We start from the raw sequence: 12,321 nt of genomic DNA, 5'->3' as shown, positions 1-12,321 counted from the left end.
TTTTTCTAGGCTGTCATATTCAATTAATACTTTTTTTTTTTTTTTTTTTTTTGCACAGAGGCAGGAAGATAGGACAGATAATATTTATTTACATGGACTTTGTTATTATTTATATTCAGGTTTTTCAACAAAAATAGGAAACATTTTGAATCAGAGAACGCCTGAAAGTCAAACACTAAAATGGTGGTCCCATTATTCTTGAAACCAGACATTAGATAAAATGGATTTTATGTACGTTAGAAGTGAATAAGCACAGGTAGTCTATTTGGTAAGTAGGGTTAAATGTCAGCAAATCTAAAATTTCAGAGGCAATATTTTATTTCAAAAGTATATAAATAATATGGTCACATTAATTGGTGAGAGTTACAATGATGGAAACCTTTAAAATTCTTGTAAAAAATGGAATTATTTCACAGTTAGGCTGTTCACATTTCTCATTACTGTACGTTTTCCAATGATCTATTAATTTAAATTGAAAGTTAAATACACATTAACTCACCAACAATGATAATAACTTCAAGGTTGAGAAAAAGAACTAATCACAAAGAATGTTAATCTAGCAGTTCAGAGAAGAAATATTATCAATGAGAGAAGTCCTAGTTCCAAATAATAGAGCTGTGCATCTGTTTAAAAGATCCTTAGCTTCATCAAAACACATGTTAAAAAAAATTACACATACCTAACTTTGTTCAAGATATAGTAAGAAACTTGAAATAATTCCTGTTTTAAGAAGAGTGACTCCTAAAAAATGTTCATAGCATCTTAACAAAGCCAAAATATTACACTGAAATGGTTCATCTATCTTGATCTCCTATTATTTAAAAAAAAAAAAAAGAAACTAATAATTCATCATAATTGTTCTATAAACGATTGGAAACATTATCAGGAGAAAAAATTTTGTCAATGAAGAAAATCACTGATTCAATGAACATTTGATCATTTTATTAACAAAATATAAGCAAGAATTACATCCCTCTCTAATGAAACTTCTCAAATAATTTTATGTGGAGGGCCTTGAGATGTATCAATTATAAAACATGTTAAAATGAAAAAAAATTTTAAATGTACAAATACAAACCAGTACTTTATACAAGAATTCTCTATAAAGTTCGTTAATGTAAAAAATAATTTGTCTCAACTGAATATAAGGCATGTTCAGTTTCTGTAATTTTGTAGAATTATTTTTTTTGCTTTGTTGGAGATTTTTCTCTTCGCCGGTCCTGATGTTTCTTTGATTCTCTGGATTGTGTAGAGTATCTGCTAGATTTTTCCCATCGCCTCTCGGCACCATTTTGATACCTATCTTCATCACTTCTAGAGCCTGAATGTTTTCTAGTCTTTTCTCTTGACTTTGATCTATCTTTTCTTACAACATTTTCACTGTCCTTATTTCGCTGTCTGTGCTCATTTTCGGAAAAAGAATTTCTTCTCTCTCCTCTCTTTTTTTTGGGATCACCATGCTTATTTTCCAAATCTGTGTGCACTTCTTGGTCTCTGTCATTCACGATTCTACTGTAACTGTTTCGTTCAGAAGGAACACTTCTGTCTGAAGTGTATTTTGTTATGGGATTTCTCCAATTTGGATCCCGTGAATTTTTATCTTTATATTTTTCTGACCGTCTTTCTCTTTCAGTCCTTGTTTCCTGATGTCTTTGCTCTGGCCTTCTTTCTTCTTGTTTCCTATCGTGGGTTTGTTGTTTCCTGATCAATTTATCTACTTCTTTACTTCTGCTGTTCCCTTGTCCCTTCTTTCTTCTATCTTTAGCTGCATGTGTAAAATGAAATAGTTAGGTTTTATTTTAATCTTTAATTTCATAATTTAACAATTATAGTTACTGATCTATTGTAGGTTTATTAATTCAGATAAGCTGGATGCAAAACTAAACTGATTGAATGGAAAGTCTGATGTCAGAATATTGTACAAGATGAGTAATTTTTAAGAATATATATCATATCACCATTAGTTACCAAAGTACCATTTTGATCCTTAGACTCAAAGCTGTAAACAGAAACTTGACATAAACTATAGCAAATGTAAAATTTTTTATAAAGTGACTAACAGGTATATATTTCCACTTATAAATCTTATTCAAAAACTCCAGCCCATGTGCACTTTGTCATATGAAATATGTCAGATCTGGCATGTTAATAATAAAAAGACAGTGATTAGATATGCCAGCAACGTCACTCCCTAAAGGTGGGGGAGTAGGATGATGGAGTTTGTTTAACAGCATGAATATATATTTTTCAAGTAAAAGCCTCTTCCTAAAAAACAACAGCTCTGCTCTCCAGTGCTATCAGGGAGAAGTATCTGTACCAGAAAGAGAAGAAGCTTGTTAAGACATATAATCATGAGCTTTTATGAGAGCTATGAAGGCTTGATTTCTGAGAAAAACCGTTCTGAAATGGTCTAGAACAATTTTTACTGATATAATAAACAAATATAAATATTAAATAATCACGGAGAAATTTTAAGCTATAAAACAAATTTAATCACTTTATCTTTGTTATTTCTTTTGAGTACATAAATCAAGGTTGCTGAGACGACCGAAGTTTGTGTCAAATTCGTATATATACAGAAAGAAAAAAATACGGTAGAAAACTGCCTACCTTCGCCTTATCTCCACCCAAATCTCACTGTACCAACCTGTATTTCTCCTGCCAAATGCCTATCCTTGGCACAGTCCATTGGTTTGCCACTAAGGATTTATTTTTCTGGTTCCTCAGCTGAGCTGCAGCTACCCAAGCAGAAACCATCTGGCTGTGTGCTAAATCAATGTCTCTCTGACCCAACTCTACACCACTCTCAGGGCGTTGCTGACACAAAACCCTGAGCCCTACCATAATATGCAATCTCTCCAATCTTTGGTATTTGCTTTACAATTTTCTAATTTTGGGGCAGTTCATACTGCTCTTATGCTACTTAATATTTTACCAATAAAACTGAAAGCTCTATGCTAAAATGGGATGATGAGGCAAATTAATTTTGAATCAGCAAGATTCCTTATTGCAGCAATTCATGCTGTGTTATCATCTGTTCTCAAAACAGATATCATGAAATAACAAATTCTTTAGAATTAAAAGAGGTGAATATTAAATGAACAATGTTAATATATTTAATTCAAGAATAAGACTTCCTGTGGGCAAATGCAATCTTGTTCTAATAATATAAAACACTGAGAGTCCCACAATTCTGGCTGCCACACAGTATGTAATACTCTTTTAAGTGCAACAAGCCAGAGAACAAGAGTGTAAAGATCAACCTTCCAACATACTTTTCCTGCCTCTGGAATATGCATTAAAAAATAAGAAATGAGGGATCCCTGGGTGGCGCAGCGGTTTGGCGCCTGCCTTTGACCCAGGGCGCGATCCTGGAGACTCGGGATCGAATCCCACATCGGGCTCCCGGTGCATGGAGCCTGCTTCTCTCTCTGCCTCTCTCTCTCTCTCTCTCTCTCTCTCTGTGACTATCATAAATAAATAAAAATTTGTAAAAAAAAAAAAAAAAAAAAAAAAAAAAAGAAATGATATGCATTTTAGACAATTAGACTATCTCTTATTTTTAGACTAAGATACTATGATGAAAAAAAACAGTTGACCCTGGGGAAAACAACAGACCATCTCAGAAAACTGCACATTTGAAAAAATCCTTTACTACTGTATTTCCATTTCCAGGGAGAAAGGAGAAAGCTGTGGAGACCACAGCCCCTGCTGAGAACAACTAGAAATGCCAGAGAAAGATTTAAAATTTTCTGCTTAAAGGCACTAAAGATCTTGAACAACTTGAGATGTTATGAAGAAAGGCAGTGCTCAAAAAAATGATAGGGGTATGTTGAAAGAACACAGGGGCCAATGTGAAGGAGTTCCTGATTGCCAAAGCTGAAATGACGTGAGCAACAAAATAAATGATAGTAATGGACTTTAACTCATTCACTCAGATGAATAGCCACTGAGTTCACACTGATAAAAGATACTTAATAAATAAATGGGGGTGGGAGGGGGAGACAACTCTTTCTTAAAGAAGAAATTCAGTTATTAAATGTAGAAGAAAAAAGACAAATGGAAAAATGACATTTGGCAAACACCATAGTAGTTAAGTACTGCAGATGAGATCCAAAGATGTATGCTAAAATTGAAGAGTGAAAGAGGAGAGAGAGGAAATTTAACAAAGTATCAAATTATTTCCCTACAAGATATTAATCTATAGAGAAAAGGAGTTTCCATGAAGAAATCCAGATGTCACCTTAACCAAGTGATCAAAGTTAATATCACCAATAAGACATACCGATATGAACTCCAAGATGCACTAAGAATACATCATTTCTATGGTACTCTGTACAAAAGTGCATAACTTCATTCCAACCATGTAAAAAAACATCAGACACATCTCCATATTTAGGGATATTCGAAAAAATATCTGAACAGAGGACTTCAAAAGTATCAAAGCTATTAAAACCAAGGAAAGCCGGAGAGGAACTACCACAGGTTACAGAGAACTAAGAAGAAACAATTAAATGCAAGTAGGATTCTGGAATAAGAAAAAAGACATTAATGGAAAAACTGGTGAAATTCAAATAATAATTTATTTAATGTATTGTTCCAATGTTAATTTCCTGGCTTTCATAATTGAACTATGGTTACACAAAATGCCAACTTTACGGGAAGTTGGGTGAAGGCTACGTGGGAATTCTCTGTACTATTTGCAATTTCCTTGTAAGTTGAATAAGGGCCAAGATAAGATTCAAGAGAAGGCAGGACCATAGAGAGGTAAGCTGAGATTCCACAGCCACTTTCTCCCTTTGGGCATCTGCTGATTCGGCGCTGTTGCTGAGGGTCAGAAAGACCAGCAGAGATCTGGCACCTGAACAGGCCTGGAGAGACAAGAAATGGAATGGAACTAGCTCTTTGCAATGTTTGTATGTGATAGAAGATACATATCCAGAAAACCTACACAACTCCTACAAATTTATAGAAGAGATAATAAAACAAGAAAAGGGAAGAGGGTAGCAAAAGACTTGAACAGCCACATAACAAAAGGAAAATGGCCAATAAAAAGGTAGTGCTCAACGTCATTAGTGATCAAGAAAAATGCAAATTACAACCACAATGCAATACTGTTACATATCCACCAAAATGGTTAAAATGAAGAAGAAAGCTAACTGAAGTGTTATGAGGATGGGGGCTACTGCAACTCTCAAACGTGGCTGATGGGAGGTAAACTGAAAGAACCACTTGCAAAACTGGCAGTATCGGGGATCCCTAGGTGGCTCAGCGGTTTGGCGCCTGCCTTTGACCCAGGGCACGATCCTGGAGTCCGGGGATAGAGTCCCGCATCAGGCTCCCGGCATGAAGCCTGCTTCTCCCTCCTCCTGTGTCTCTGCCTCTCTCTCTCTCTATCATAAATAAATAAACCTTAAAAAAAAAAAAGACTCTCACGGAGTCTTTTAAAAACAAACAAAACTGGCAGTATCTACTAAAGCTAAATACATAACCTACAACCCAGTGGTTCCCAGAGATTCTCTAAGTACGAACCCAGGTGAAATGCACATGTGTAAATATTCATATTTATATATATATATATATATATATATATCTCCCCAATATGAGTAACAGTTTTCACAGGACTACTATTTATAAATCTAAATTGTTCCTGAGTAAATAGACTGCAGCATATTCATACAGTGGAAAACTATACAGCAGTAAGACTGAATGAACTATAACTAAATGCAATATTACAGATGAATCTCACAAAGTAATTGTGAAAGATAAGCCAGGGATAAAGGAGTTTATAAACACCGTTATAAAGGTCAAAACAGGGCAGCCTCGGTGGCTCAGTGGTTTAGCGCCATCTTCAGCCCAGGCCTGATCCTGGAGACCAGGGATCGAGTCCCACGTCAGGCTCCCTGCATGGAGCCTGCTTCTCCCTCTGCCTGTGTCTCTGCTCTTTCTCTCTCTCTCTCAAATAAATGAATGAATGAATGAATAAAATCTTAAAAAAAAAAGGTTAAAAACAGCCACAACTAATTATGCAATTACAGATGAGAGCAGCAGCTGCCGTGAGGCAGTGGATGGCAGGAGTGGCAGTAACTGGTAACTCCTGGTATGGGCAGCGAGCACATGGTTCTCTTCTTTTCATGAAAACTTATGTAGCTGTACACTTACAAAGTATGCACTGAATGCATGACACATGTCAATGACTAATATAAATCCTCATTAATTAAATTAAAAAACTAAAATTTCTTTAAAATACACAGGAAATAAATAAAATTTAATAGCCAGAAAAGCTATAAGCTGGTGTAAAGGCATTATAAACGAATGGTAGTTCAGTCATCACTCAAACAAATTTTGCCAAAGAAATATCTTCATTTCTATGAAGAGGATTCCAATAGGTAATCCTAGCATTATAAATGATGCAATTCACTACAGACTCCAGCAGCGATAGATGATCATTTATATTATTAATTGTGGCTTTTAAACAACTGAACTCTAAAATAATTAAACAATCAAATTATTTTCTTCCCTCGGTGTAAACATCATCAGCAATAAACTTGTTAGAAAAGAGCCCAATCAATTATAAATGAGTTTCCATACCTGAAGCAGAGCTCTGACTACTGCTGGATGAAGAATCACTCTCTTCACTGGAAGACTCTGAACTGCTGTCACTGCTGTCCGAATCCGAGGCAGAGGAGTCAGACTCTGAAGAGGAGGATGCAGAAGAGGAAGAGGAAGGGGAGGACTTATTTGGCTCAACATCTGGTTTCTGTGCCACAATGACCTTTGGTGTATTTTTGAGATGCTCACGCAATTCATCCCTAATTAAAGATATAATCTGTTAGTGTCTGCTTCAAGGGCAACTGAGATAATTTTTTAAGATGAAAATAAAATTCTGAAAATTATCCTTACGTTAAACCTCCAAGACCTATAGAAGTAAAGAAGTTGATGGCAAACCGAGTGTTTCTTGGATTATCTCGGGGTAATAATCCTTCAAAAAATGGCTGGAGGGTTCTAAAACAAGAAAAAAAATGAACAAAACAGAATATATTGCTTAATGATAAAAAGGCAAAGTTTGTATACAGTCATTTTTTCAGATTTTCTATGTATTATTAAATAAATGAAACAGAATCAAGAAAGTGATTTATATCATTTATTAGGTCAGGCAATATGCTATCTAAATGAAATGAGTAGGGTCAAGTCATAATTTATTAAACTTACAACAGAGAAGGTTTTTTAAAAAAATCATTTATTTGAGAGAGAGAGCAAGAGAGAGAGTGTGTGTGCATGTGGGGTGGGGGGATGAAGGGAGAGACAGAATCTCAAGTAGACTCTCCACGGAGCATGGAGCCCCAAAACCGTTCTCACAACCTTGACTGTGACCTAAGCTGAAACCAAGAGTCAGACGCTTACTTGACTGAGCCACCCAGGCACCCCACAGAGGTTTTTAAAAACTTTTTCATACATCACACATACATATATTGCATAATAACACACACACACACATACATACACATATATAGTATGTGAACATATATAAGACCAAGTAAAAACAAATCTCCTCTGTTTTATTTATATATATACACACACACACACAGACACACAAACACACGCAGCACTGTGTATGGCACTGAAGGATAGGGTAAAAATAGTCAACTAAAGGGAAAAATTATGGATGAAGTCTGCATATAATCATTACTTCTGGGGAGGGGAACAAACAAAACATGGTCTGGACATGGTTCGGAGTGCCACACTGAATGATGAACCAGTAGAGCCAGGACAAACTCTTTCATAGAAAAAAGTGACATATAAGGAGAATGGTTAAGAGTTTGCTGGACAGACCAAGAGAGGGGATTTCTAGCTCTGGAAACAGAGGCAAGGAAACATGAATGCACTGAGCAATGGTGGTGCAGCCTGTGAGAAGGAAGGAGATAAACCTGGTGACATAAATAGGGACCAAAAATTAGTCTATGAAGCCAAGGGGAGCAGATGGAATAACCCAGAGAGGGCATTTTGAAACCAGAATAGAAACTGTGGCAAAGAGGAGAGGGGGGTAGGCTGAAGAGTAGAGACCATGAAGAGTGAGACAGAATGAGAAGAGAGAAGCCACAGTAAGCAAATGATCAACTGGGTAAATAAGGCTGGAAAGCCCAAGGGCATGAGGACTGAGAAAAAGTAATCAACTTGGCAGGTAGTCACTAGGAAATCTGAAAGGACGATTCAGTAGTGTGAATGAAGTAGAAGTCAATGTGAGGGGCAATGGTAATCTGAGTAAACAAGAAAGAAGAAAGCTGAGGTGGGGATTTATAGGATAGTCCTGGAACAAGACCCTCATTCAATGTCATAATTTGAACTATTCATTACATGACTGAGTCATCTATATATCTTCACAATTGTTCACTGATAACAAAAAATTAATTTTCTAAGGCTCAAGATTAGGGTTAAAAATGAAAATAAAACCGTAAGTACTCACTACTAGAAAACTCCAGTGAAAATGCAAAGTGTGTTCTAAACTAAACTAAAAGAGGCATTAATTCTGTGTTTCTTCCACTGGAACTAAAATCCATCATTAAAAACTGCATGTTGTCCTATGCCACAGAACATGAGACTCAAGAGTAGTGATTAATGAATGAACAAAGTCCTAGGGGCTTAACTCTTGTTTTTACAACCAAGGGTAGACTTCTGTTGCTACAAGGAAGGAAAATTCCTGAGGACACTAAGGATAAAAAATGCATAATGATAAACTTACTCATCCTTTAATCTTGCATTAAGTTTAGGAAGACCCATATATTCACACAGTTCTTGGAAAAATATCTTAACAAAAATTCTACTGGATGACGTAGTGGTTTCTTCACTCAGCTTTATACATTCGAGAACCTGAAAATTAAAATGAGAAGACGATTTTATTTTATTCAAAAGACAAAATGACCAACATTTATGACTCTAAGTGTCTCTACAGAATGATCTGTGAATATCATTCTTTGTCCTAATAAGTAATACTTCTTGGCCACATTTAAGACTACCTCTCCATGATAATTTTCATAATGCTAAGATGCTACAGAAATAGAGTTCATTCTTTCTTGAGTAATGCGCTTTTTATAGCAGAGATATATTCTGCTGTGAGTATATAATGCTGAAGAAAAGATTACTAGCTTCTAAAACTCACTCATCAAAATGTGGATGTCTAAGGGTTTGGGGCAAAATGCCACTTAGAGCATTAGGCTATAGTTTTGTATAGTACATATACAAGAAGGGTAAAGACAGCAAGAATGATGGTTTGTTGTGAATGCTAAGATTGAGGCTTAAAATGGAAGCCATGGAGAGATGTTTTAAGACAAATAAAAATACAAGGAACCTCCAGTTTTTATGAGTTCTGTGATCCAGGAACCCATTTGCTTCGATTATCTAAAACCTTGATTTCATTTTCATTCCCAGAGGAGGAAAAGAAGAAAAAAATTATTATGATCAGGCTCCTAGGTCAGCTTACAAAGTGCCTATCAATGCAGCTTAGTACTTACATTACAATAATCTACCTAATGTTATGAGCTCACTTTGCTGCTTCATTCTACCATCAGGTTGTGGTATTCTACAATGTGATCCTCTTCTCTCTTTCTTCTTGGATGCAACTTCTTTCTTTCAACTTCACTTTTCTTAGAACCTATCACGTTTTATTTTGTATTAGTGTTACGGGCATATCTATCTTACCTCATATAGTTCTTCTATGGTAATAAGCTCCTTGAAACCAGAGATCATATATAATTCACTATGGATGCCCAGTATCTCTCTCAAGTGACTGGGCATATAGTTGGTAACTGAATGAATGGTTGTTGGATGAACAGCAGTTGAACAATAAATGCCAGCTTCATGAATGTGTTTCAAATTCCAATCCGGTATACACCTGTGTATCACGAATATCTTAACTTGTTCTAAATAACTATGACTAAAAGATGCATGACCACCAAACTACTGTTGTATGTGAGCATGAGTGTGTATGTGCATGTGTGCACACAGAGAGAAGATGAAACTCTGTTTTTCCTGAAAACACCATTAGCCATCACTATTAAAAAGCACTGTGATGTTTGGACTGCTAAAATCGCCTAGGATGGTATTGTAGTTCTTATATTCATGCTATTTACTTAGCTTTTTGATATTGTGTTATATGAATATAGTCTCAAAGACAGTCATTACAGTAAAAGTTTGCTACATATTTCATTTTAATGTACATTTCCTACATAGGAAAAGTAGGATTATATTATACATTAATACCTATTCGTGAATAATGGGATTGGGAAAGAAGTATAAATATCAACCCATCTACTTACACTCCATGGAAGTGAATCAGTGTATAAAAGGTGAGCAAACATCTTAGCAACATTTCTCAATTTGTTTGTTTCCAAGCGATGGATGGTATCATATTGTTCTTTGAATATACTTTCAAAGGATTCCATGTATTCTTTTTTCAGCATGCAAAATCGCTAATAAATTAAAAAAAATTGAATGTCAACACCACTAAAAATTGACTGTCAATACCATTATGAGCATATCAGATCCTCCTAAATTTACTGAATCAAAAATTAGTAAACATTTTATATATCATATCAATCTTTTTGTGCTGTATGATGGAATGCTTAAAAGGGAAGGTAATATATATCATCCCTATTTACCTAGGATTTATACACTAAAACAAAATTATACAGGTAGCTTATCACAGACACATACATTTGCATACTATACAAATATATTTCTCCGTGGGTAGAGTTGAGATTTAAAAACTTATTTTATTTTAGCTCATGGTCTATTTGTGTTGCCTGAGCATGTACTTGACTTCAGAAACTATGTTGAGATTTTGAAAAGGCAACATTTAATTGTCCTCTTTGGGAAATTGTTACAAAGCATATAGAATTTCAGAAAGTTCTGGAAGAATCATATGCAATGCTAATAAGGCACTACAAAATGAAGCAGGAAAGGAGGAAACTACAGAGGATGGGAAACCCGAGGAAGGAAAGAGCGATCAGTTTTGAGCAAAGATTTGCTATTACATTAGACAAGACCACAAAACAGACACATCAATTCACAATATTCATGTTAAGGATTCCCTTAGTGATTCTATTAAAATTCCAACAAGAAGAATGAGGCTGAACTCACCCCAGCTAATAAGCCAAAAAATTTCTCATATGTCCTTTGTTGGGCACAGCAGTCAAGTATCATGTTGCAGAGTTCTTTCTATTTGGAAGAAAAATTGCATTAATGATTCAAAACACAATCCATGCTATATGACAACTTATCAATACGATAGAGACAGCTTGAATTTTTAAGTAAGGGTTTAAACATACAGAACTTCCGAACCTTTGTGAGCTTAAGTTACTAAGACCAAACGATTCAATCTATGTCAAGCCTATACAGTCTTTCAAAGCCTTCAGCCTGGCTGACAGTTTCCATTGTCATCTAAGCTAATTAGATTGATTATAAAATTCTAAATTCATATTAAGTATGAACTACTTCAAGAAAATCTACTATATGAAACAGATACACCATGAAGAGATTGAATAGATTTTCTAAAAAGACTACACAAAATCTTTAAAAATACAGATCATCAATATGCCACCTAACAATTCAGTTAAACACCTTCAAGCTCAATTAATTAAGGAATGTATTTAATTAATATGGAAGAGCTAGAACATGAGTCTTTACAGAACCATAAATAAGCACAGCTATGTTAACTTAAAAGACATTCTTTAATAAAAAAAATATATATTTAAAAGAACTAAGAAAAAGTATCTCTATAGCTGGATTTTCTAGCCTCAAAATAAATGTTACACACATACATCTAATTATATATATATATATATATATATATATATATATATATATATATATAATATAATACCCTTTCAGTTCATTTTTACTGCTATTTAATTTTACCTTTGTATTTTCAATTTGCAATTTTGACATTTGGTCATATTTAACGTGAAATATAACCTAAGTAAATATTGTAAGTATTTTAAAGCTCAGGTCTATAATATTTACTGCATATATCTATGTGCAAGAGGGAGGCAAAGGGTCCTAAAGAAGCACAGGATACTCCAGAACTATACTGTCTAGCATGGTAACCTCTAGCGAATTAGTTAAATAACATTACCTAAAATTAAAATTTTAGTTCTTCGGTCACATTTTCAGTACTCAAAAGCCACATGTGACTGACTAGTGGCTACTGTATTAGACAGTGTAGACTATATATAAATATTTTCATCACTGCAGAAAGTTCTATTGGACACCACTGTTCTGGAAACTGATCATCTAGGTATAAAACAATCTACTCAAAAGGCCTTA

The 12,321-nt window shown here is 34.8% G+C and overlaps 1 protein-coding gene across 11 annotated transcripts in view; it reads right to left on the bottom strand.

The window, feature by feature from the left end:
- Positions 1 to 920: 920 nt before the first annotated feature.
- The window catches only part of CWC22 (CWC22 spliceosome associated protein homolog), a 58,869-nt gene continuing 47,468 nt past the window's right edge, over positions 921 to 12,321 (bottom strand). For 10 of the 11 annotated variants that reach the window (XM_072811372.1, XM_072811366.1, XM_072811373.1 and 7 more), the window contains 6 exons: positions 11,137 to 11,214; positions 10,314 to 10,466; positions 8,741 to 8,868; positions 6,904 to 7,005; positions 6,592 to 6,812; positions 921 to 1,765 (listed from right to left, as the gene is read on the bottom strand). In XM_072811372.1, coding sequence (XP_072667473.1) covers positions 1,179 to 1,765; positions 6,592 to 6,812; positions 6,904 to 7,005; positions 8,741 to 8,868; positions 10,314 to 10,466; positions 11,137 to 11,214 — 1,269 coding nt within the window. In that variant the 3' untranslated portion in view covers positions 921 to 1,178. Of the gene's footprint in view, positions 1,766 to 4,564; positions 4,872 to 6,591; positions 6,813 to 6,903; positions 7,006 to 8,740; positions 8,869 to 10,313; positions 10,467 to 11,136; positions 11,215 to 12,321 lie in introns of those variants that run through there. The other variant, XM_072811374.1, reaches the window with a different exon arrangement.

Source organism: Canis lupus, chromosome 34, assembly GCF_048164855.1.
Source record: "Canis lupus baileyi chromosome 34, mCanLup2.hap1, whole genome shotgun sequence".
Taxonomy (NCBI): Eukaryota; Metazoa; Chordata; class Mammalia; order Carnivora; family Canidae; genus Canis; species Canis lupus.
The sequence above is the reverse complement of the archived record's forward strand: the minus strand, read 5'-3'. Positions and strand labels throughout refer to the sequence as shown.